Source organism: Bos grunniens, chromosome 19, assembly GCF_055505025.1.
Source record: "Bos grunniens cultivar Pamir isolate PY7600 chromosome 19, Bosgru_T2T1.0, whole genome shotgun sequence".
Lineage (NCBI taxonomy): Eukaryota > Metazoa > Chordata > Mammalia > Artiodactyla > Bovidae > Bos > Bos grunniens.
This window is the reverse complement of record NC_141183.1, coordinates 17,041,893-17,066,343: the sequence shown is the minus strand read 5'-3', so window position 1 is coordinate 17,066,343 and position 24,451 is coordinate 17,041,893. Positions and strand designations below refer to the sequence as shown.

General features: G+C 45.9%; 1 protein-coding gene across 2 annotated transcripts in view; it reads left to right on the top strand.

Annotated features, from left to right (window-relative positions):
* ITGB3 (integrin subunit beta 3) overlaps positions 1 to 24,451 on the top strand; it is a 63,361-nt gene that overhangs the window by 11,209 nt on the left and 27,701 nt on the right. For both annotated transcript variants that reach the window (XM_086357125.1, XM_086357124.1), the window contains exons 2-6: positions 7,192 to 7,277; positions 19,721 to 19,916; positions 21,323 to 21,575; positions 23,486 to 23,648; positions 24,280 to 24,441. In XM_086357125.1, coding sequence (XP_086213251.1) covers positions 7,192 to 7,277; positions 19,721 to 19,916; positions 21,323 to 21,575; positions 23,486 to 23,648; positions 24,280 to 24,441 — 860 coding nt within the window. The remainder of the gene's footprint in view (positions 1 to 7,191; positions 7,278 to 19,720; positions 19,917 to 21,322; positions 21,576 to 23,485; positions 23,649 to 24,279; positions 24,442 to 24,451) is intronic.

Genomic DNA, 24,451 nt, shown 5'->3' with positions numbered 1-24,451 from the left:
TGGCTTTTCTCAATCATGCAAAGTATTTCAGGTCAGTGTTCCTCAAAATCATGTCATATACGCTACAGAAATGCAAACCTATTTTACGTTAGCTTCTTCGGGCTGCTGTAACTGGGTGACTTAAAACAACAGAAGTTTATTCTCTAGAGGCTAGAAATCCGAAATCAGGGTGTCAACAGGGCCATGCTCCCTCTGAGACACTGGGATGGACTCTTTCCTGGTATCTTCCTAGCTTTTGGTGGTAGCTGGCAATGCTTGGTGTTCCTTGTCTTCCAGCTATATCACTCCAACCTCTGCCTCTGTCTTCACAGGCTGGTATTCTCTCTATGTTTTCACCTGATGTTTTCTTATTATAAGGACATCAGTCATATTGGATTAGTGTCCACCTTCATGAGCTCATTTTGATTACATATGCAAAGACCCTATTTCTAAATAAGGTCATAGGCATAGGTCCTGGGAATTAGGACTTCAATATGTCTTTTGTGAGGATGCAATTCAACCTATAACACATTTTAATATTGGTTAAGACAAATTGTACACGAATATCTTCAGATGTTAAGTACCATATTTAATTGTCTCTGATACACTTTAAAAAAAAAAAATGGGAAAATCTCTGAAATCAGGATGCTATCTGTATGGTTGGGCTTCCCAAGTGGCTCAGTGGTAAAGAATCTGTCTGCCAGTGCAGGAGATGCTGGTTTGATGCCTGGGTCAGAAAGATCCCCTAGAGTAGGAAATGGCAACCCACTCTAGTACTCTTGCCTGGGAAATCCCAAGGACAAAGAAGCCTGGTGGGCTACAGTCCATGGGATAGCAAAGAGTTGGACTTGACTGATCCACTAAGCATGCACATACGCACCTGTACGGCAATCTGGACTCCCTACTGCTTTGGGTGATGCTTACTGGAGCTTTCTGTTCAGAGCACTGTGTTACCTTGAACTCTACCTTCCTGTCTTCTTCCCCTTCCTTGGCTCACTGAGCTGCTGTTACATGTAACAAAAGAACCAAAATAAAGTAAACTTTCTTAACAACGTGCTCCAGAGAAACAACTTATTGCATGCACTGTGCAGTTAGGATATGTTTTGTTCTTGGATGACTCACTCAGCCAGGTGACTGCAATGGAAGGTCAGGCACCTCCTGAGTCACCCAGTGTCCCTGTGAACCTGTTTAGGAAATCACCAGTCAAAGGTCACTGGCAGGGCCGGAACGCTTCCCTGGCAGACAGTAGGAGAGACATCTGTAGTGTTAGCAGTGTGGATCATCCTTTCTTCCCACTGAACACTCCTCCCTTTGAGCCCTCTCAGAGGGCTCACGAGGGTGGCCTGTTCCTGAATGCTGACATCCTGTCTCATTGGACAACATATCCCTGAAATAGCTCTCATTGACGCATTAATAACTTCCACTGGTTCCAACTCCCTTCCTTGTTCCTCTTTTTTTCCCTCTATTTTTCCCACTCTTTGTCTCTCTTCTGGTTCTGTGAATTGATCTGATGTGTCAAACCACAGCCTTCTACTTCTACTTTCCAGGCAACATTCTTGGCTAATCTCATCTATCTTTTCTAATTGGCGTTCTTTTCTTGACCATCCCTTCTAGACTGGATTTTTGATCACCTGCCTTCTACTGCTTGGGACTCAGGATAAAAACATCAACAACAAAAACAATAGCGTCAGATAGATAACCAACGAGAACCTGCTGCATAGCACAGGGAACTCTGCTCAGTGTTATGTGGCAGCCTGGATGGGAGGAGAGTTTGGGGGAGAATGGATACATGCGTATGTATGACGGAATTCCTTTGCTATCCACCTGAAACTATCACAACATTATTAATCAGCTATACACCAACACAAAATAAACAAAGAAATGGCAACCATAGCAGCAACAGCCTCTATAGGGTGCTTCTGTTTTTGCCAGCTGCTGTGCTCAGAGTGTGACAGGGGTTGTTTCACTTATAACTACCCTGGGAGGAATGGGACCAACCTGACCTTGTTGCCTTGCTCTAGCTAAGCTGTCTGAAGAAATGGGTGGTGGGAGTTGTTAATTCATTTCAGGGACAAAGTTCTAATGAAGGTCCCTCATTCTTCAGCAAGGGCTGAACCTGGCCCTCTGAGACTGAGTAAGAAAAGAGGCCTTATGAATGACTGGAAACAGGCCTAAACTCCTTCCACATGTTTGCAGGGGAGGGGTGGCCTCAAAGCAGCAGCTCACTGAATCAGCACAGTCAGGCGCAGGACTTCTGATGAGTCAGTTGCTTTCAGCCACTGCGTTCCAGGGAACCTGCCCTTGGTGGCAGGTCTTGGTGGGGGGCATTCTGGGGAGAAGGGGGAATCATTGCTCTCATGAAATCAACCTGTGATTCATTACACAGAGGATGGGTAAGGGGAACTGGGTAACCATGACTCCCCAGGCATAACTTCCTAAGGAACTACCCCTGGCAGCTCATCTCATTCTCTGGGGTCAGGGACCGCCCGTTCACTGGGAGGGGCCTGCTGTTGTTTATTTCACATCTGGTAAGGCGTTCTTTTGTGGCAACAAGTCAAGGATTCATGGGAAATGCTAATTTGGGAATGAATGGAGGGCTAAATGGATAGACCGGGAAAAGTTTTCAAAAAATAATTTGACGGCATGCACAACTCCCTTGGTTGGTCCTCTTCTCTCTTCTATCTTGTCCCTCATCTCCCTACTGGAAATCCGTGGTACTTATGTCCAGAATTACTCCCCTGGATGCTGGTTCTCATGAAAACTTCAAAAAGGGATGCCTAAAATAATGCAGGCTATGTTTTTCTCAGAACTCTTCCAATAAGGCAGTAAGGAGTTCACATCTGGCTGAGAAGAGAGCTAAGAGAAGGCCAGGCAGCCTTGGCAGGGAGAGGTCTCCTGGATGCATTGTGGGTTCTGAACACTCTGTCATTCTGACTCTGGCAGCTCTGGGAAGACTGGCTGCTTTTCTCCCATTAGAGGCAGTACATGGCTGAGGGCTGTCCCAACTCAGAGATGGCCTTGATGCCTTAGGGCCAGACCTGGAACTACTGCTGTAATTTCCACCTTGCAGCCTTTGTATCACACACTTAGGCTGTAGTCAGTCAGAGGCTGGAGTCATAGAGGTTACTCATGAGCTTACAGTGGCATGTGACTTGCAGAATTTTCGAGTTGAGAAAGGCCTTTGAAGTTAGACAGACCCAGGGCTCTGAGGAAACGTGGGGCTTCCAGGAGGCGCTTCAAAGATTCCACATATAATCTAGTGTTTTTCAGAGAACAATGAAAATTTCAATTGTCCAAGGCACTGTATCAACCCATTTGTGTGTTTTGTATCGGAATTCTAGGCATAATTTGGAGAAATGAGCTCAGTTGCTTAAAAAACAAAACAAAACTGACCTAGTCCAGTACTTGGCAATTTGCTCTGTTTGTATGTGTGTGCGCTCAGTCATGTCCGACTCTTTGTGACCCCATGGACTGTAGCCCGCCAGGCTCTGTCCACGTGATTCTCCAAGCAAGGATACTGGAGTGGGTTGCCATTTCCTACTCCACGAGATCTACCTGGCCCAGGGATGAAACCCACTTTTCCTGCGTCTCCTGCATTGGCAGGTGGATTCTTTTACCAGTGAGACACCTACGAAGCCCCATTAAATGACTCATCCAAGACTATATTATTAGTGGGTGACTCAGAACCACAATGTACTGATTGTATGTGTACTGCTTCTGTTAGGTCACTCTGTCCCGAGCTGGATACTGTTGCAGTGTAATTTTTAGAGTTAAAAGTATGATTCGCGTGCAACTATAAAATGAAGTGAAAGTGAAAGCTGCTCAGTTGTATCTGATTCTTTGTGACCCCATGGACTGTAGCCCACCAGGTTCCTCTCTCCATGGAATTCTCCAAACAAGAATACCGGAGTGGGTTACCCCTTCTCCAGGGGATCTTCCTGACCAGGGATAGAATCCAGGTCTCCCACATTGCAGGCAGATTTTTTTACTATCTGAGCCACAGGGAAGTCCAATAAAATGAACACCTGTCAAAGATTTCATTCAACTTAATGAGAGAACCAGTAAGATGTTGACTAGTTTAAAAGAGAATTCAAGAAAGGGAGTTACAGTCAGTCAGTCAATGGAATGCTGAAATCAGTTGCCCAATAGATTCAAGATTGGTTAATGTTCAACAAAGCAATAAACCTTAACCTCTGGTGGTTATCTTTGCTACTAGACAGAAGTCATTTGCATTGCTGTTGGATAAGAATCATATACATCATTCTCTTCAAGAATTATATCCATTGTTGTTTATTTTCTACAGGCCAACCTCTACTCTTATAGGACTATAAGATATCCTAATCAATAGAGGTCAAACAAAGATACACACCCCTGAAATTATATAACCCCTTAGCATGGTGAGGCTACTGGTCAACCCCTTGCATTACCTTGAAAAGTCACCCAGTACTCCCTTTGCCTAGTTCCACATTTTGGATAATTTCTTTTAACAATATCGTGTATATGTGTGTACGTGTATACGTGCACATTTTCTGTCCCCCCTGCCCCCCAGATGTTGAAAGGGAGTTCAGTCATAGTATTATAAAGTGACCTGAGATACCCAGCTCTGTAAGAAGTTCAAGGGACACTGGGGAAACATCCCAATGATGAGGATAATTTCCCCTCAAATATATTTGCTGGTCTTACCAACTAAGGACAAGGGACCAATTCAGAAAATTGGATAAAGGAATTGTCAGGATAATTGAGTCATATCAGGAAGGGGTCTGGGCTTCCCAGATGGCGCTAGTGGTAAAGAACCCACTTGCCAATGCAGGAGACATAAGAGATTTGGGTTTGATCCCTGGGTCAGGAATCAGGAGGGCATGGCAACCCACTCCAGTATTCTTGCCTGGAGAATCCCATGGACATAGGAGCCTGGAGGGCTACAGTCCATGGGGTCACACAGAGTCAGACATGACTGAAGCGATTTAGCACGCATGCACAGGAAGGAAGTCTCCCTCATTCTATTCTTTGCACAATTGTTCCTTGGGATCTGCAGGGGATTTATTCCAGGCTCCCTTGACCACCAAAATCTGAGGATGCTTAAATCCCTTATAAAAATAGTTTAGTGTTGGCGTATAACACACATACTCTTGTATTCTATAAATCATCCTACGTTCCTTACAATGTGAATGCTATGTAAATAATTGTAAATCCAATGTAGATAAATAGTTGCTGCCACATGGCAAATTCAAGTTTTGCTTGTTGGCACTTTCTGGAATTTTTTTTTTCTGTATATATTTTGACCCTTGGTTGTTTAAATCTGTGGATGTGGAACCCATGGATGTGGGGGGTTGACTGTACTGGAAAAGGCCTTCCTGGGAGCCCTGGAGGAAGAGAAGGTTTACCTGACTGAGGCCAGGAAGGCTAAGCTGTGGGGAACACGGAGGATGGTGAATGTCTGTGGTTTACTTCCTGGCTGGACTTCTTATGGAATGCTTTTCATCCCTCTGGTTGTCTCTGTTCCTCCCTCAACTTTTTCTGCAGCCTTTGACAGTTTGAAGACTGTTCACAGTCTTCAATTGAACTGAGGTAATTTGAAACCAGTTCTCAGAATTCTGATATAATCAGACTTGAGGGGTCTTTACCCTTCCATGTTATTGGAATTCAGTAGCGATTTATTGCAGAGAAGGCAATGGCACCCCACTCCAGTACTCTTGCCTGGAAAATCCCATGGATGGAGAAGCCTGGTGAGCTGCAGTCCATGGGGTCGCTGAGAGTCAGACATGACTGAGCGACTTCACTTTCACTTTTCACTTTCATGCATTGGAGAAGGAAATGGCAACCCACTCCAGTATTCTTGCCTGGAGAATCCCAGGGCTGGGGGAGCCTGGTGGGCTGCCGTCTCTGGGGTCGCACAGAGTTGGACATGACTGAAGCGACTTAGTTGCAGTAGCAGCAGCGGCAGCCATTTATTGAGCATCTACGGCTTTCTAGACACTGCAAATGTAGTGACAAAAAGTCAAGGTCTCTATGATTAAAATCAGAGATTTCTTCAAAAAAGGAATGTTAGGTTCTCTTCTGGTGTTCCAGAAAGTTTCGACCCAGCTCTTCTACTTTCTATGTCAATAGTCCTGAGCAAGGAGATTTAACCTTAACAGTGTCATTTTGAATGACATTTTTTAGTGTACCCAATGCTTCTCCTTTACTTCAGTGAATTCCTTGTGCAAATCCTGTGAGATAGATGTTAGCAGCTTCGTGGAGGTTCACCAGGTTGACTGAGGTCATGACATGTCTAGTTAGCAAAGCATTCAGAATTCAAATACAGGCTTTCTAATTCCAAAATTCCATGTTCTTCCAGCTTATATCAGTCAACTTTTTCTAGTATTTCTTTAGTTCTCCCTAAAGCATTCTATGCTTGCCTCCCAAGATATATGTATTGGGAAGCTTGAGAAGATTTCAGAAGATTTGCTTTCCCCTCATGGTCCAGTTGGACACTGCCGTGGCTGTCACCCCCTACCCCCGTATTTAGGCTGTGTGTTAATATTAGTTCATCCAGGCTCTGAATTCCCTGTGTAGTGGCTATGAATAAATCATTAAAGTAATTACCATGGCTCTGGACCTCAGATTTTTATTTGTACAATGTAGGTGTTAAATCAGTTGTTAAAGCCTTTATTAAATCTAATTTTGTGTGTGTGTGTGTGTGTTTTAATATTTATTTATTTGGCTGCATCCAGTCTTAACTGTGGCACCATGAGATCTTTCGTTGTGGTGTGCTGGCTTCCCTCTAGTTGCGGTATGCAGGCTCTAGAGGGCTTGGGCTCAGTAGTTGTGGTGTGTGGGCTTAGTTGCCCTGTGGCATATGAGATCTTAGTTCCCTTACCAGGGATCAAACCCATTACCCTCTGCATTGGAAGGCAGATTCTTAACCACTGAACCACCAGGGAAGTCCCAATGAAAGCCTTTCCATCAGTTATGATCTGACACTTGCTCTATCACTTGCCATCACTGTAGCCTCATCAGTTAAGAGCAGTGATGAGTTTCTTTTGACTTTCCTCATTCTCCTTCTTTTTCCCCAAACTATGTTGGGTAAGTGTCTATGGGCTGGTGAAGGTGTATTTGTGTGCATCTGAGAGCTGTAAACTTGGGCATTTGGGAAAGGTGGGCAAGGCTAAGGCAGGCCAGTTACTGTGTCAAGCGAAATTGGATGCTAAAACCTCTGTCTTTCTGTTGCAGGGCCCAACATCTGTGCCACACGAGGTGTGAGCTCCTGCCAGCAATGTCTGGCTGTGAGTCCCACATGTGCCTGGTGCTCAGATGAGGTAAGGAGCAGATATCTGACTTTATTTCTTTCTCAGACTTAGCTGCCTTTGTGTAGAAACAGACCCTTGGGGCTATCTCCTCCTTCCTAAGTATAAGAGCCCTTGTCCCTTCTGAGCAACACTAGGGAGAAGCCTTCCCATGGATGGATGTTGAAGGGAGCTGTCATGCGCTATCGCTGGGAATGCCGTTCAGAGTGTCTTGCATGGCCCTGGCCTTAGGCAAGTAGGCTGGACCTCTTGGCCTCCCCTGTGGCCGTTTTACCACTTTGCTTGTTTTTGTTGGGGTGTAACACCCCTGGGAGGCCGGGCCTCAGGTCACAAAAAGGGAGGCACAAGGGGGTTATAGGTACAGAGTGGATGCTGGCTTATGAACATTCCAGAATTTTTAAAAGGCAAATGACAGATGGATCTTGCGCTTGCATGTGGGGTTGTTTAGTCAGGGCCTTTTCTCTCCCTTTCTTGTCTGACAATTGGGCCCCGTGGCTTTACTGTCTCCTCTCTCTTTCTCTCCTTCCTTCCTTCTCTTGGGAAGGTGTTCATGAGGGAAGGAGCTGAGCCAATTTGGTGAGGCCGGGAGGGTGACAGGAAAGGGTTAGCTGTGTCTAGGCAGTGGATTTGTTGTGTCTGGGGCCCTGGGGAATGAGTGTGTCTGAGGGGATGGCTGTGTTTGTGGCTAGGATGGGAATTTGGAGCTGGCAAGGCTGGGCGTGTGTGTGGCTGGAGAGGGTCCAGTGATTACAGAGTGTGAGGCTGAGTCATGGGCCTCGTCCCCGGCAGGTGGTTACCTGAACTCCTGGCCTGGGTGGGTGTCAGCCGCCTGAGGTGCCCTCTGTCAGGACAGCCTGTCCCCGCGCTCTGTGGCTCTGTGAAGTGCTCTGAACCGAGCCCTGGTTCTCTTTGTCTGGCTCCTCTCCCCCATCTGCTGAGTTTCCTAAAAAGGCAACCTCCCTGGCAGGCTGGTGAGGGGAGGGGGAGCGGGAGCTGCGAGGCCGTGTTTATCAACGAGAGGGAGGCCGGGATGGCCGAGGCCAGCCCAACGCAATGCCTTGGCCTCTGTGCAGTTCAGCACGAGAACGGCTTCCAGAGGCAGCTGCCCAACATCTGGGCCACACTGACTTCATTTAGCAAATGAAACGTTCCCTGAGGCCAGGAGTTGGGGGTGGGACGTTGAGTGAGTCCTTCCCCTCCACCCCCGAGGGTTCTCCACCCCTCTGGGCTGAACTGGCTCCTCAAGTGTGATGTGGCCTCTCCCTTCTCATTTGCCATATCCTCCTTCCCTTGATCATCATCATATTATTAAGCTTCTTTTACAAGGAAATTGGAATTATGCGGCTAAGTCCTCGAAGAAGGGAGAGCTGGATGGGAAGGGTGCTGAATTGGAGGGTGTTTAGCTGGCTGGAGCAGAAGGGTAGTCAGGGGAGAAGCCCTAGGATCCTCAAAGGATGCTCCTCCCTCTGCCTTCCCCCCTTTGCAACCCAAAGCAAGACAAAAGGGAGAAACTGTGGTTCAGAGGAATCTGGGGGAAAAGAAAACCATTCTTGGAATGTCTGTCACCTCTCTTGATTGGCATAGGGACAAACCAGGTAATAGATACGGTGAGCTCCCACGAGACAAAGCCCTTAGGTTATGTGACCAGATTTTAGAGAAAAATGTAGAATATTTAATGATGGCCATGGTGAATTTTGTCCAATCTGAGGTGGGAGGAGGAAAGAAAGAGGGGAAGAAAGGTAGAGGATAGGATCAAAGCTTAATGCAAAGCCTAGGGATGGGGGTGTGGAATTAAAGAGAAGAGGTGTCTGTGTGTGTGAGTGCATGCGTGCCCAGTCATGTCTGATTCTTTGTGATCCTATGGACTGTAGCCTGCCAGGCTTCTCTGTCCATGGGATTTTCCAGGCAAGGATACTGGAGTGGGTTGCCATTTCTTATTCCAGGTGATCTTCCCGACCCAGGGATCGAACCTGTGTCTCTTGTGTCTCCTGCATTGGCAGGTGGATTCTTTTCCACTGTTCCTCTTGGGGTGTATTTCTGGGACCAAAGAAATCTGATGAGAGGAGGTAGATGGTCCAAAAAGATATTTTCTGGGAGGATGGAATTTAAACAGGAAAGCGTTTGTTTGTTTGTTTTGAGTGACAAAGTCAGATTTATCGCTCCGGATTGAATCAATGGAGACAGGGCCTAGGGAGTGGAAGGCGGAGACAGGAAGTTGGTGAAGCACCCTTTTGTCCTTCATCAGCATCCTGGGAAAGCTGGGGGTGGGGTGTGGTGTGGAGGCCAAGGGCTTAGTGAATGACTACAACTATCTCTCGAGGAGGGAGGCAGGGAGGCGGGATAGCAGAGGAGGCCAGCATGGGGCAACGTTTGTCAACCAGGGAGAATGGAATCCCGGCCTGTAACTTGAACATGACTGCCATCTTTATTTTTTTCCCTGAGGGCTTCCCCTGCACTGACCAAGTGTAACTGCTGAAAGTGTCTTGGCTGTTGATTTTAAAAACCAAAATGAACCATCTGGGCCATTTTGCCTGTGATTTGTTGAATAATCGACCCTGGAAAACCTTCGGCTTCTGCTTCTCCTACCTTGGCTGTTACAGGCAGGGTTGGCAGTGCCTGCAAAAACAACTGGTTGGGCTGAGCTTTCCCTGGTCCTGCCGGACAGCAGCTCTGGGTGTGGATAGCAAGAACTTGGCTGGGTCTTAGGAAAACATAGCCAACGTGGATGAGTGCAGACTTTTCGGTCCATCTGCATAGGGTGTGTTCTTGGGGGGGCTGGATGCTGATATGGGTCGGGGTGGTGTGCTGTCTCTGGACTGTGAATCTAGCAGAGAAGTTGGCCTCACACTGAGATTCAGCTTGTGGTCTTGGCCTCGGTGGCATCACGTAGGGAATTAGAACCTTCCAAACTTGCCTGCTGGTAAGAATCACCTTGGGTGCTTGTTAAATATAAGGATGTCCAGGGTGGACCCTGAACCTGTTGCATTAGAATGGGTTGTTATTGAATATCAATAACAATAAACTAAAATGCTTTCCTTTTCCGCTCCTTCTTTCTGTTCTCTCCACAGCTCTCTCTGTATGTTCAATTTCTTGTCCTCATCAGATGTCAATCAAGAGAACAATTCATTATTGTTAGTTATTGTTAATTTATTTGGAGGCATTTGTTAGCTCTCTCAGAGAAGGCAATGGCACCCCACTCCAGTACTCTTGCCTGGAAAATCTCATGGACGGAGGAGCCTGGTAGGCTGCAGTCCATGAGGTTGCTAAGAGTTGGACATGACTGAGCGACTTCACTTTGACTTTTCACTTTCATGGATTGGAGAAGGAAATGGCAACCCACTCAGTATTCTTGCCTGGAGAATCCCAGGGACGGGGGAGCCTGGTGGGCTGCCGTCTATGGGGCTGCACAGAGTCGGAGATGACTGAAGCGACTTAGCAGCAGCAGCAGCAGTTAGCTCTCTGGGAGAGGGGAAAGTCACATGATATATTGTTCCTTGCCCTCCAAGAAAAAAGTATGCAGTAATAGTAGTAGTGGGGATTTTCCTGGTGGTCTAGTGGCTAAGGTAACACGCTCCCAATGCAGGGGGCCCGGGTTTGATCCTTGGTCAGGAAACTAGATCCCACATGCTGCAACTGTAGATCTCACATGACGCAAAGAAGTTTGGAGATCCCATTTGCTGCAACTCTGACCCCACACAGCCAAATCAATAAATATTAAAAAAAATAGTGGTTAAAATGGCAACAGTAGAAAAGAGTTACCTATTTGAATTTATTGTTTCTGTGTGTTAGTTGTACCCAACTCTGTGGACTGATGCTGAAGCTGAAGCTCCAACATTTTGGCCACCTGATGGGAAGAACTGATTTATTGGAAAAGACCCTGATGCTGGGAAAAATTGAAGTCAGGGAGAGAAGGGGACAACAGAGGATGACATGGTTGGATGGTATCACCGACTCGATGGACATGAGTTTGAGCAAGCTCCGGGAGTTGGTGATGGACAGGGAAGCCAGATGTGCTGCAGTCCATGGGGTCACAAAGAATCGGACATGACTGAGTGACTGAACTGAACTGAACTGTGCAAACCTATGGACTGTAGCCTGCTAGGCTCTTCAGTCCAAGGGATTCTCCAGGCAAGAATACTGAAGTTGGTTGCCGTGCCCTCCTCTAGGGTATCTTCCTGACCCATGGATTGAACCCAAGTCTCTTCCGTCTCCTGCATTGGCAGGCCGGTTCTTTACCACTAGCACCACCTGGAAAGCCCTTGTTTATATCCGATCAAAAGGACTTGAGTATATAGTACTTACATTGAGATTTTTACATCTTGAAAGTGTTTCCTGTTCACAGTTTTATTTTATCCCCTGACCAGCCCTGTGAAATAAGTAGAATAATGACAGCTATTCGCACTGTGCTTCCCCAGTTTCTAAAATGGGATTAATGGAGAATGGGACTAACAGCATGTGTCATTCTCCCAGGAGAGGGTGGGAATTCAGCTCATACAGAACGTGGGCTGGAGCCTCCCACCTCTGTGCTCCAACCCTTTCCCTGGGTCTGGGTTATTTTTGCCCTTTTTGTGTAACATCTGGTTTCACTAGGCACTGGAACTTGACCACTTCTCTCCGCCTCCTTCCAGCTTTCTCTCTGAGTCACCTGCACACATTCCTTCTACCTGCTCAGCCTGGGTTTTTAGGACAGGGAATGGAGCCCAACTGTGTTGAGGTCACTGCCTTGGTATGCTTCTGGCACAGCAAGCTCTCAGGGAGAGGGTGGCCAAGGAGCAGCCCTGTTAGGTTCCTGACCTCTGCTGTCAGCGACCACGGAGGGAGGGGAGGAGACAGTTTTTGTTTCTTAGTGTTTAGATTTCTAAGGAAATTCATAACAAACCAAAAGCACTGTCAGCAAGGCTTAGTACTTCAAACTTTCCTCTACTAAACACTGCCTTGTTAGAAAATGGGGGTCAGGAAAGCCCCTCCAAAACATTCTCTCCCTTTACCATGCAGCTTGAAGATACCCGACAGCCTTGCTCTTCTCGTCGTTTCCTGGGCTCTCCCTTCCCCCTCTCTCTTTCAGCATCTGTCTTACTCCTGGAAAGGATCAGCAACAGGGCATCTTGGTCCATCCAGTCATTGCCTTTTTCGGAAGGTTTTCTGCCTGGGGCTTTGTGGGCAGCTGGAATCAGAGGTACAGTAGGGAGTTTTGTGAGCAAGAAAGAGACTGCTTCCTGAGAGAGAAGGGTTGGGAGAGACAGGCAGGAGCAGGAAGAATTAGAACACAAAAACGCTAAATGCTCATGAGTTCTCCTCTCTGCCATTCTGTCCCCGGCTGAGCTAGGGGAGTAGGGCAGGACTTTCATCTCTCTGAGACTTGGAGGAGCTGTGATGTCCTGTTAGGATCTTAACCAGGAAGGTTAAGTCTCGTGCGCTGTTTCCCATTGCTGATGCCGTTGCTCTTACCTGTGAAACTGAGTAAGAAGGAAGCTCTTTCCGTGTTTTGCCTGGGCTAGGTTGGTGCATGTGCCCTTTGTCTTAGTCTGTTCAGGCTGCTGTAACAAAAATGCCATAGCCACAGTGGCTTAACAATGAACATTTATTTCTGACTATTTTGGAGGCTAGAAAGTCTAAGATTGAGGTATCAGCAAATTCAGCATCTCCTCACTATGTCCTCAAATGGCAAAAGGGGACAGGGAACTCTTTTTTTTTTTCCTTCAATTTTTGGCCTTACCTCTCAGCATGTGAGATCTTAGTTTCCTGAACAGGGATCAAACCTGCATCCCCCTGCTTTGGAAGGTGGAGTCTTAACCACTGGACTGCCTGGGAAGTCCTCCAGGGAGCACTCTGGGGCCTCTTTTATAAGGGCACAATACCTTTCATGAGGGCTCGCCCTCATGATCTATCATCTCCCAAGCCCCCACCTCCTAATACCATCATGTTGGTGGTAAGGGTTTAGTGTATGAATTCTGGGGGGATGCAGAAATTCAGTCTATAGGACTGTTGGTGTTGTTCATGGTCCCATCCATGCGGGGAAGCCCTTCTGCCTATTAGAGGAAGGCTGGGCAGGAGAGTTCAGTTCAGTTCAGTTGCTCAGTCATGTCTGACTCTTTGTGACCCCATGAACTGCAGCACACCAGGCCTCCCTGTCCATCACCAACTCCCAGAGTTTACCCAAACTCATGTCCATTGAGTTGATGATGTGGTCCGACCATCTCATCCTCTGTCGTCCCCTTCTCCTCCTGCCCCCAATCCCTCCCAGCATCAGGGTCTTTTCAAATGAGTCAGCTCTCCGCATCAGGTGGCCAAAGTCTTGGAGTTTCAGCTTCAACATCAGTCCTTCCAATGAACACCCAGGACTGATTTCCTTTAGGATGGACTGGTTGGATCTCCTTGCAGTCCAAGGGACTATCAAGAGTCTTCTCCAACATCACAGTTCAGAAGCATCAATTCTTCAGCGCTCAGCTTTCTTTATAGTCCAATTCTCACATCCACACATGGAAAAACCAAAGCCTTGACCAGATGGACCTTTGTGGACAAAGTAATGTCTCTGTTTTTTAATATGTTGTCTAGGTTGGTCATAACTTTCCTTCCAAGGAGTAAGCATCTTTTAATCTCATGGCTATAGTCACCATCTGCAGTGATTTTGGAGCCCCCCCAAAATAAAGTCAGCCACTGTTTCCACTGTTTCCCCATCTATTTGCCATGAAGTGATGGGACCAGATGCCATGATCTTAGTTTTCTGAATGTTGAGCTTTAAGCCAACTTTTTCACTCTCCTCTTTCACTTTCATCAAGAGGCATTTTAATTCTTCTTCACTTTCTGCCATAAGGGTGGTGTCATCTGCATATCTGAGGTTATTGATATTTCTCCCTGAAATCTTGATTCCAGCTTGTACTTCCTCCAACCCAGCATTTCTCATGATGACTCTGCATATAAGTTAAATAAGCAGGGTGACAATATACAGCCTTGACGTACTCCTTTTCCTATTTGGAACCAGTCTGTTGTTCCATGTCCAGTTCTGACTGTTGCTTCCTGACCTGCATATAGATTTCTCAAGAGGCAGGTCAGGGGGTCTGGTATTCCCATCTCTTTCAGAATTTTCCAGTTTGTTGTGATCCACGCAGTCAAAGGCTTTGGCATAATCAATAAAGCAGAAATAGATGTTTTTCTGGAACTCTCTTGCTTTTTTGATGATCCAGCAGATGTTGGCAATTTGATCTCTGGTTCCTCTGCCTTTTCTAAAACCAGCTTGAACATCTGGAAGTTCAAGGTTCACGTGTTACTGAAGCCTGGCTTGGAGAATTTTGAGCATTATTTTACTATCATGTGAGATGAGTGCAATTGTGCAGTAGTTGGAGCATTCTTTGGCATTGCCTTTCTTTGGGATTGGAATGAAAACTGACCTTTTCCTGTCCCTTGGACACTGCTGAGTTTTCCAAATTTGCTGGCATATTGAGTGCAGCACTTTCACAGCATCATCTTTCAAGATTTGAAATAGCTCCACTGGAATTCCATCACCTCCACTAGCTTTGTTTGTAGTGATGCTTCCTAAGGCCCACTTGACTTCACATTCCAGGATGTCTGGCTCTAGGTGAGTGATCACACCATCGTGAATATCTGTGTTGTGAAGATCTTTTTTGTACAGTTATTCTGTGTATTCTTGCCACATCTTCTTAATATCTTCTGCTTCTGTTAGGTCCCTACCATTTCTGCCCTTTATTGAGCTCATGTTGGCATGAAGTGTTCCCTTGGTATCTCTAATTATCTGGAAGAGATCTCTAGTCTTTCCCATTCTGTTGTTTTCCTCTATTTCTTTGCATTGATCGCTGTGGAAGGCTTTCTTATCTCTCCTTGCTATTCTTTGGAACTCTTCATTTACATGGGTATATCTTTCCTTTTCACCTTTGCTTTTCACTTCTCTTCTTTTCACAGCTATTTGTAAGGCCTCCTCAGGCAGGAGAGGGGGAAGGACTTCAAGCATCAGGAGAGGTTTTAAGCTACAGATTCAGGATTTTCTGAATATGGATGGCTCCTTGTGGTTCAGTCTCTCTCCTGGAAACATGGCTTCCAGTCCCCTGAAGGGCCGGGAAGACAGGATGTTACCTATCCATCCCATACCTCCCGTATCCCCATCTAGCATTCTGTTCCCTAATCGCAGCATTCTCAAGTGTGGCTCTTCCCAGAACACTCTCTTCCACAGTCCTGATTCTCTGCCTTGATTCCCACTCTGCATGGGATGTAATACAACTTACCATTTTATCAGGTTAATCACACTCAGGCCATCTAATCAGCATCTCACCTCTGCCCCTCCCGAGCTCTGCAACTCTGGGAAAATTACCTATTTTCTCCAAACCTTTGATTTCTTACTTGTTAAGATTGGGTTCCTCAGTTGTAAAACCTCCAAGCCTCAGGTTTGTAATTTGTAAAAAAGCAATAGTTCCAGCATTTAGAACTGTAATCAGAAGGACTGCAATATTCCATGTTCAGCGCTTCTTCCAGTGCCTGACACGCAGTGTGTGTGTGTGTGCTAGTCATTTATTTTTTTTTTTTTGCTTTATATTAGAACCTAATGTACTGCTTATCCTAAATTGTTGACATTATGAAGCTAAGAAAAGCAGACTATTTTAGGATTGACCATGGATGGTATCTACATATTTTAGGCACAAATATTATAAATCATATATCTAATAAGGGATTTTTTTTTTTAGATGAGCTCACACTTTATTGGTTGCATCAACAATAAATCCAATAGTATGTCTAGAAGTGGAAAACCATGCTTATTTCCATTCTCAGAAAATGCACAACATGTCTAAGGATTTAAGGGTTCTTTGCAACAATTCCATGCCCTATTCCTCCCACACTGGGTCCTCAAGCTGAAAGTACAAGTTCGGGAAATGGTACCCATAGAGTTTCTCCTCTCTTATTTTCATTTTTTTTTTTTTATGTCTATCACAGGGCTACCATTAGGATTAAATAAGACAAAGTATGTGAAATTGCCCTGCATATCACCTGCTCAATATGGGATTTCAGTGGTGATTTTTTTTTTTTTTTTTATTGCCATACCTCATTTTACTGTGCTTTGCTTTAGTGAGCTTTATAGATACATGTTGTTTTTTTTTTTTCCTTGTTAATTTTCTGTTTAGTTGATCTATCCATAAGTGTGAGTGGGGTATTAAAGTCTCCCACTATTATTGTGTTATTGTTAATTTCTCCTTTCATACTTGTTAGGATTTGTCTTACATACTGCGGTGCTCCCATGTTGGGTGGATATATATTTATAATTGTTATATCTTCTACTTGGATTGATCCTTTGATCATTATGTAGTGACCTTCTTTGTCTCTTTTCACAGCCTTTGTTTTAAAGTCTAATTTATCTGATACGAGTATTGTGACTCCTGCTTTCTTTTGGTCCCAATTTGCATGGAAAATCTTTTTCCAGCCCTTCACTTTCAGTCTGTATGTGTCCCCTGTTTTGAGGTGGGTCTCTTGTAGACAACATATGTAGGGGTCTTGTTTTTGTGTGCTAGTCATTTAATCATGTCCGACTCTTTGCGACCCCATGGACTATAGCCTGGCTGTCCATGGGATTCTCCAGGCAAGAATCCTGGAGTGGGTCGCCATTTCCTTCTCCAGGGGATCTTCCTGTCCCAGGGATTAAACCCAGGTCTCCCGCATTGCTGGCAGATTCTTTACTGTCTGTGCCACTAGGAAAGTTACAGGTCAAAGAGTTTGTGTTGTGTGGTTGTCACTTTCAAATGCACAGTGAAGACCGTTGAAAAGCAAGGCCACTGTTTCTTCTGCAGAGACCACGGTCTGGCTCAGAGGACGTCCCTCCACTCATGAGTGTGCACCCAGCCCCGGACAGCCTCGGGACAAGGGCCTCAGCCCTAGAGGTGGAGGCTGAGGGTGAGCTTGGTGGTGTCTTGGTTCCGTGTGAAAGAAATCAGGTTTCACTCATTTTAAGAGGTTAATGACATGCAGTATGTACTCCGTAAATGTTAACACGAGTTGTTCTGGAATGTCGGTAGGGTTATTCAGCTGCCTTCTGAAAGTGGCTGTGAGACGGGGTGGCTGGGGGTGTGGGGGATTGTTGGACTGAAGGCCAACCTATTGTGAAATAGGTCTCAGGAGAGGTCTTCTAGCTTTCCAGGCAGTCCCCCCACAAGGCTGGCAAGAAGCCCTCGTGGGCTTGTGTCCACACAGTGCTGGCTAGGTTTGCTGAATGTCAGAGGAGGAAGAGACTGAAAGCATCATGTCATCTAAGCCCTCTGACAAGGGTGAATGGGAGAGGAAACTGAGGCTCAGTGGAGTGAAATGACTTATCTGAGGTCACATGGCTGGTTAGTGGCAGACCTAGGATCAAACCCATTTACTGATTTCTAGTGTCTGTTCAGACACAGCGTGTGCCCCTGTTCAGTGCTTGGGTGGAAACATACACAAAAGCTCCAGAGGGTGGTGGGGCACATTCCAGGGTGTTTGGAAGGGTGCTCAGCCTGCCCTTTGGCCAGCATGAGGGAGGAAGCTGAAAGTGATAGAACAGGCTCTGGTTAGTGGCCTGACATCATGGGATTTTCCCAAGCTTGTGAAGTTTGCTGCTGCTGCTGCTAAGTCGCTTCAGTCGTGTCCGACTCTGTACGACCCCATAGACGGCAGCCCAGCAGGCTGCCCCGTCCCTGGGATTCTCCAGGCAAGAACACTGGAATGGGTCGCCATTCCCTTCTCCAATGCATGAAAGTGAAAAGTGAAAGTGAAGTCGCTCAGTTGTGTCCGACTCGTCGAGACCCCATGGACTGCGGCCTACCAGGCTTTTCCGTCCATGGGATTTTCCAGGCACGAGTACTGGAGTGGGGTGCCATTGCCTTCTCCCTTGTGAAGTTTATTCATAGTTAACTTATCCAGGAACTGTTTATAGAACGTCTTACAATAATAGCTAACACTTATCGCGCACTTACCCTATGGCAGGCGCCGTACCCTGTGTTTTACAGGTACTGCCTTATATTGTCCTGTAGAACACCCTTGTGAATACGACGAAGCAAGGCCTGGAGAGTTTAGGTTACTTGCCCTGGTGACTAGCTAGTAAGAGGCAATGCTGAGCTGTGGTCTCAGCCCATCTGTGCTCTTAGCTCCTACGCTCTGTTCTCTCCCTGTATCCTCCCCTATCACCTGGGTGGCCAGCCTCAGATTGGATGCTGGAAATAGAGGGGAAAGGAGACACACATAATCCCTGCTCTCATGGGTCTCACACCCCAGCAGTGTCTTAACACAGCGGCTTCCAAACTGTTTGGACCCTGACTCACAGAAAGTACATCATCTTCCTTTCTTTCTTTTTTATTGGAGTATAATTGCTTTACAATGTTGTGCTAGTTTTTGCTGCACAACGAAGTGAATCAGTTATATATATACATATATCCCTTCTCTCTTGGCCTACCCTCCCACCCACCCCTCACTGCAGAGTGCTGAGTTGAGCTTCCTGTGCTTTATGGGTTCCTACTAGCTATCTGTTTTACACATGGTAGTGTATATGTCAATCCTACTCTCCCAATTTGTCCCACCCTCTGCTCCCCCAACTGTGTCAGCGTGTCTGTTCTCTATGTTTGCATCTCTATTCCTGCCCTGGAAATTGGTTCATCTGGACCATCTTTCTAGATTCTACATATATGCATTGATATATGATATTTGTTTTTCTCTTACTTCACTCTGTGTGACAGGCTCTAGGTCCATCCATATCCCTACAAATGACCCAATTTTGTTTCTTTTTATGTCTGAGTAATATTCCACAGTATATGTATACCATATTTATTATACAATTTATACCCCACTTCCCAATATATAAACCTTTCACAAAATAATATTTACTTTTGCTACTTATATACTTTGATACTTTCTATTCTGTTATGTTGTTATTGTTTAGTTGCTGAGTTGTTTCTGACTCTTTTGGGACACAGTGGACTGTAGCCCACCAGGCTCCTCTATCCATGGGATTCCCCAGCAAGAATGCTGGAGTGGGTCACTGTTTCATTCTCCAGGGGATCTTCCTGACCCAGTGATCAAACTCCTGTATTGCAGGCAGATTCTTTACCACTGAGCCACCTGGGAAGCCATTCTATTATGTTGTATTTTACTTAATTAATGGGTGGTTGAAACCTACTATGTTGATATTTCCAACCAACAGGTAGGTTACATTTTACAGTTTGAAAAACTGCCCAGTAGGCATCTTATTGTACTGCCCGTCTTCTTATCTGCCAATCCAAGAACAGACACTCACCTAACCTTTCTGATGCCTCAATTTCCCCATTCTGTACAACAGGCCTAGGTACTGTCTTAGGAAGGACCACACACGTTCATTGATGTTGGTTTAGCTCCAAAGTGCTGGGTAAGCTCTAGGCGGTTGGGAGGCGGCAGAGGCTGCAGGAAGCAGACAGCCACCATTGGTCTGATCACTGACCTGCCCCTGGACCTCTGTCTTACAGGCGCTGCCTCCAGGCTCGCCCCGCTGTAACCTGAAGGAGAACCTGCTGAAGGATAACTGCCACCCGGAGTCCATCGAGTTCCCTATCAGCGAGGCCAGAATCCTGGAGGCCAGGCCCCTCAGTGACAAGGGCACTGGAGACAGCTCCCAGATTACCCAAGTCAGTCCCCAGAGGATTGCCCTCCGCCTACGGCCAGGTAGGGAGCCTGTGGACGTGGCTCATGAGGAAATTGTGGTGGGAAGAGAAGGATGTCGGGGGAGGTGTGAGCAGGAGAATGGAAGAAAATGGAAGGCTTGGGGACCTGGAGTCCGAAGATTGGAGTTTGAATCTTGACTCTTCCATAGATTAGCTATTTGACCTTGGGAAAGTTAGTTAACCCTGCTAACATTGTGATGTTTAGTTGCTAGGTTGTGTCCCACTCTTTGTGACCCCACGTAGCCCACCAGGCTCCTGTGTCCATGGGATTTTCCAGGCAAGAGTACTGGAGTGGATTGCCATAAAAATGCCTGTTTCTTGTTTTCCTCAATGTCTGTTTTATCCAGTACATAGCTTTCTCTTGGGGCTCAAATGATATATAAGATGAGGAAGCAGTTTATAAGCCCCCTTTCCATGTGAGATTGAGGCAAGGCCATGGATAGGGGCAGAGAAAATAGGGGCAGGAGACCTTCAGAGGGGTAAGGATTAGGCTAAGAGACAGGCTGTTCGAAGCACTGATATTGACTTTCCAATTAAATCAAGAATTTAAGAAAGAGCGTTTCATGTGCAAGGCATGTGTTCGGTACTGTGCGATTCAGAGAAGAGTGGAACATAGTTCCTCCCTTTACAGAGTCTGGAGTGTAGTAACTGCCAACACTTCTGTGATCCTGGGTGGTAAACCCTTGGCACCCAGGGATTAGACAGATGGGGATTTAGAGACAGTGAAGACTTTTAGGATGGAAAAGAAGAGGTTAAAAATAGGAGAGTTAAAAGATTGAAAGAGTAATAGGATCGCAAGGGGAGAGGAAGAGGAACCAGGGCTTTCAAGTTTGGTTTGCTCAAGAAGTTACTTCAGGGAATTCCCTGGTGGTCCAGTGGTTAGGACTTGTTACTTCTATTGTGGTGGCCTGGGTTTAGTCCCTGGTCAGGGAACTAAGATCCCATAAGCCACATGGCACAGCAAAAAAAAAAAAAAAAATTTGCTTCATCCTAAATATGTCCAGAGGCTTCCCTGATAGCTCAGCTAGTAAGGAATCCACCTGCAATGCAGGAGACTCCGGTTCCATTCCTGGGTCAGGAAGATCCCCTGGAGAAGGGATAGGCTACCCACTCCAGTATTCATGGGCTTCCCTGGTGGCTTAGATGGTAAAGAATCTGCCTGTGGGAGACCTGGGTTTGATTTCTGGGTTGGGAAGATCCCCTGGAGGAGGACACGGCAACCCACTCCAGTATTCTTGCCTGGAGAATCCCATGGGCAGAGGATCCTGGCAGGCTACAGTCCACGGGGTGGCAAAGAGTCGGACACCACTGAGTGGCTAAGCACAGCACAGCCCAGAAAATATGTCCAAATCTGCTTAAGTCTTAGAGGAAGAAGAGGAGAAGACTTAATGTCCTTCTGCCTTACAGATGATTCGAAGATTTTCTCCGTCCAAGTTCGGCAGGTGGAAGATTACCCTGTGGACATCTACTACTTAATGGACTTGTCTTACTCCATGAAGGATGATCTGCGGAACATCCAGAACCTGGGTACCAAGCTGGCCTCCCAGATGCGTAAGCTCACCAGTAACCTGCGGATTGGCTTCGGGGCCTTTGTGGACAAGCCCGTGTCACCATACATGTATATTTCTCCACCAGAGGCTATCAGAAACCCTTGCTATGAGTAAGTCTCTCCTGTAGAAGCCAGGATAGCATCTCTTCCCATTGCCCCAGATATGCCCAAGTCCTGCTTCTTATTTCTACCTCCAGGTTGGCTTTGTTGGCTGCCTTCTGGCCAAATTGTTTCTCCTCTTTACCAAGGTCTCCCTGTCTGGCAAGCGGGCCAACCCACTTACTGTGTTAATAGATAATAATAAACCAAAATTGTTAATAATAAACAAAGCTATTTGGAGACCTAGAAAGGAAATTCATTAGCTTCCTGGTCTAGGTCACAAATAAATAGTAGACCAGAGAGAATAAAAGAGAAATGAGACCAAATGTAGAGAGAGAACTTTATGGATAAGTAAATAGAGGAATTATGATTTCAGAATGATCGATTCCATTGTTATTGTCCTCCTTATCTAGAAGATGGGCCCTACAGAGTTAAAATGCAAGGAATTAAGTCCTAGAGGAATATAAAAGAGTGGAAGTGATATTTATTGAACCATCTAGCATAAATAGATGTGTCCCTACTTTGAGACTTTGGCTTACAACTAAATGGTTTATTTATTTAATTGGTGGTGAGACTATGCAAGTTCATGGACTATAATTTAAAATAATGGTTATCAAGTCTGTCAGGGTACGGCTTTACTTTTTAGATTTGAGAGTTATGTGGGTTGTAAGTTTACCCAGTAAGGATCCCAGGAAAAAAAAAAACTGTGTCCTGTTTGACACAGATCTATCAATTTATTGATAGCTCAGAGACATAAAGTTATTGATAAACTTTTGCTTATTGTTATGTTAATGTTACTTTAGAGAAGTGTTGAGTATAAGATGTTAGCAATAGCAACCAAAGCCTCACTCTGATCTGAGAACCTTCCCCATGTTAACTCACTTAAACCTTACAAGTAAAAGATGCTTGCTCCTTGGAAGAAAAGCTATGACAAACCTAGATAGTGTATAAAAAAGCAGAGACATTACTTTGCCATCAAAGGTCCGTATAGTCAAAAAAATCTGTATAATCAAAGCTATGATTTTCCAGTACTCATGTATGGATGTGAGAGTTGGTCCATAAAGAAGGCTGAGTGCTTAAGAATTGATGCTTTCAAACTGTGGTGTTGGAGAAGACTTTTGAGTCCTTTGGACTGCAAGGAGATCAAACCTGTCAATCCTAAAGGAAATCAGTCCTGAATATTCATTGGAAGGACTGATGCTGAAGCTCCAATACTTTGGTACCTGATGCGAAGAGCTGACTTATTGGAAAAGACCATGATGCTGGGAAAGATTGAAGGCAGGAGAAGGGGACAGCAGGGGATTTGATGGTTGGATGGCATCACTGACTCAATGGGTATGAGTTTGAGCAAGCTCTGGGAGTTGGTGGTAGACAGGGAAGCCTGGTGTGCTGCAGTCCATGGGGTTGCAAAGAGCTGGACACAACTGAGCAACTGAACAACAAGGCTTCACATCAACTCTTACTAGCTCTCATGTCCCCATTTTTTTTATAGGTTAGGTATAGAGAAGCTTGCCTAGGGTTCCATGACTAGTAAGTCAAGGAACTGGGATTTGAATCAAGACAGTCTGGTTCCACAGTTCACTCTCTTATCCTTTGAGCTAGCTGGAGGTTAATTCAATGTGATGCCTAGGTAATTTGAAGGGTTTAGTGTCTAAACTCTCTGGATAATTCTAGCTTCATAGAACTGGACTGGATATACCACTTTCCACATCTCTCTCCCTCTTTTCCCTCCAACTCCCCAGGCAGTCTTTTCTTCACCCCTATCCCTGGCTACACCACATGGCATGTGGGATCCCTTAGTTCCCTGACCAGGGATCGAACCTGCATTCCCTGTATTGGAAGCACTGGACTGCCAGGGAAGTCCCCCTCTCTGCAATCTTTTCTGTCAGATGTATGTTTAAATCATCTCCTTCCCTCCCTAGTATGAAGGCTACCTGTTTGCCCATGTTTGGCTACAAACATGTGCTGACACTAACTGACCAGGTGACCCGCTTCAATGAGGAGGTGAAGAAGCAGAGTGTGTCACGGAACCGAGATGCCCCAGAGGGTGGTTTTGATGCCATCATGCAGGCTACCGTCTGTGATGTGAGTTTGGAGGGTGTGGAGTGCCAGGTGTGGTTGATGCAGATCAAAATGGGGAGGAAGTAGTTCAACGGTGGGGATTTCTGGGTGAAATACAAGATAGGAACTAAGCAGAGCTTTGTACAGTATGAGCAACATGTTGCTGCTGATAAACAACCTCCGCTTGTATTTGCTCCCTGGCCAGAGCTGATATTTTTCTTATGGGACCCAGATGCTTACTGGGGAGAGCATCTCCCCACCTTCTCTGGAAGTATATCCAAGTCCAGGCTGGGTTCACTTAACCTCAGCAAAGTGGGCAGATGTTCAGGCAAGATTTCTTCTAGCCCAGCCCAGCTCTGCAGATGCAGGTGGGTTTCTGGATGGGCCATGTGATTCTCATTGAAGAAGTTCTATTTGGAGATGAAGTAGGTGTCTTTCAGCTGCTTAAACTAGTGAGCTCTGAGACTGTTTTTCTAAGAGAACAGAAACTGCTGAGTTGGAAAGCTCCAGCTTGTATTCCGAGGACTGGGACTGAGGCCATCCTCCAGCCCATGTCTAGCCCTTCAGATTGGGAACTCCTTGGGTCTTTGTTTTGTACCAGTGACGTAGCTAAAGTTGCTGTCGTTCACCTTTTTTTTTTTTTTTTTTTAAACAGGAGAAGATTGGCTGGAGGAATGATGCCTCCCACTTGCTGGTGTTTACCACTGATGCCAAGACCCATATAGCGCTGGATGGAAGGCTGGCAGGCATCGTCCAGCCCAATGATGGGCAGTGTCATGTGGGCAGTGACAACCATTATTCTGCCTCCACCACCATGGTGAGATTCT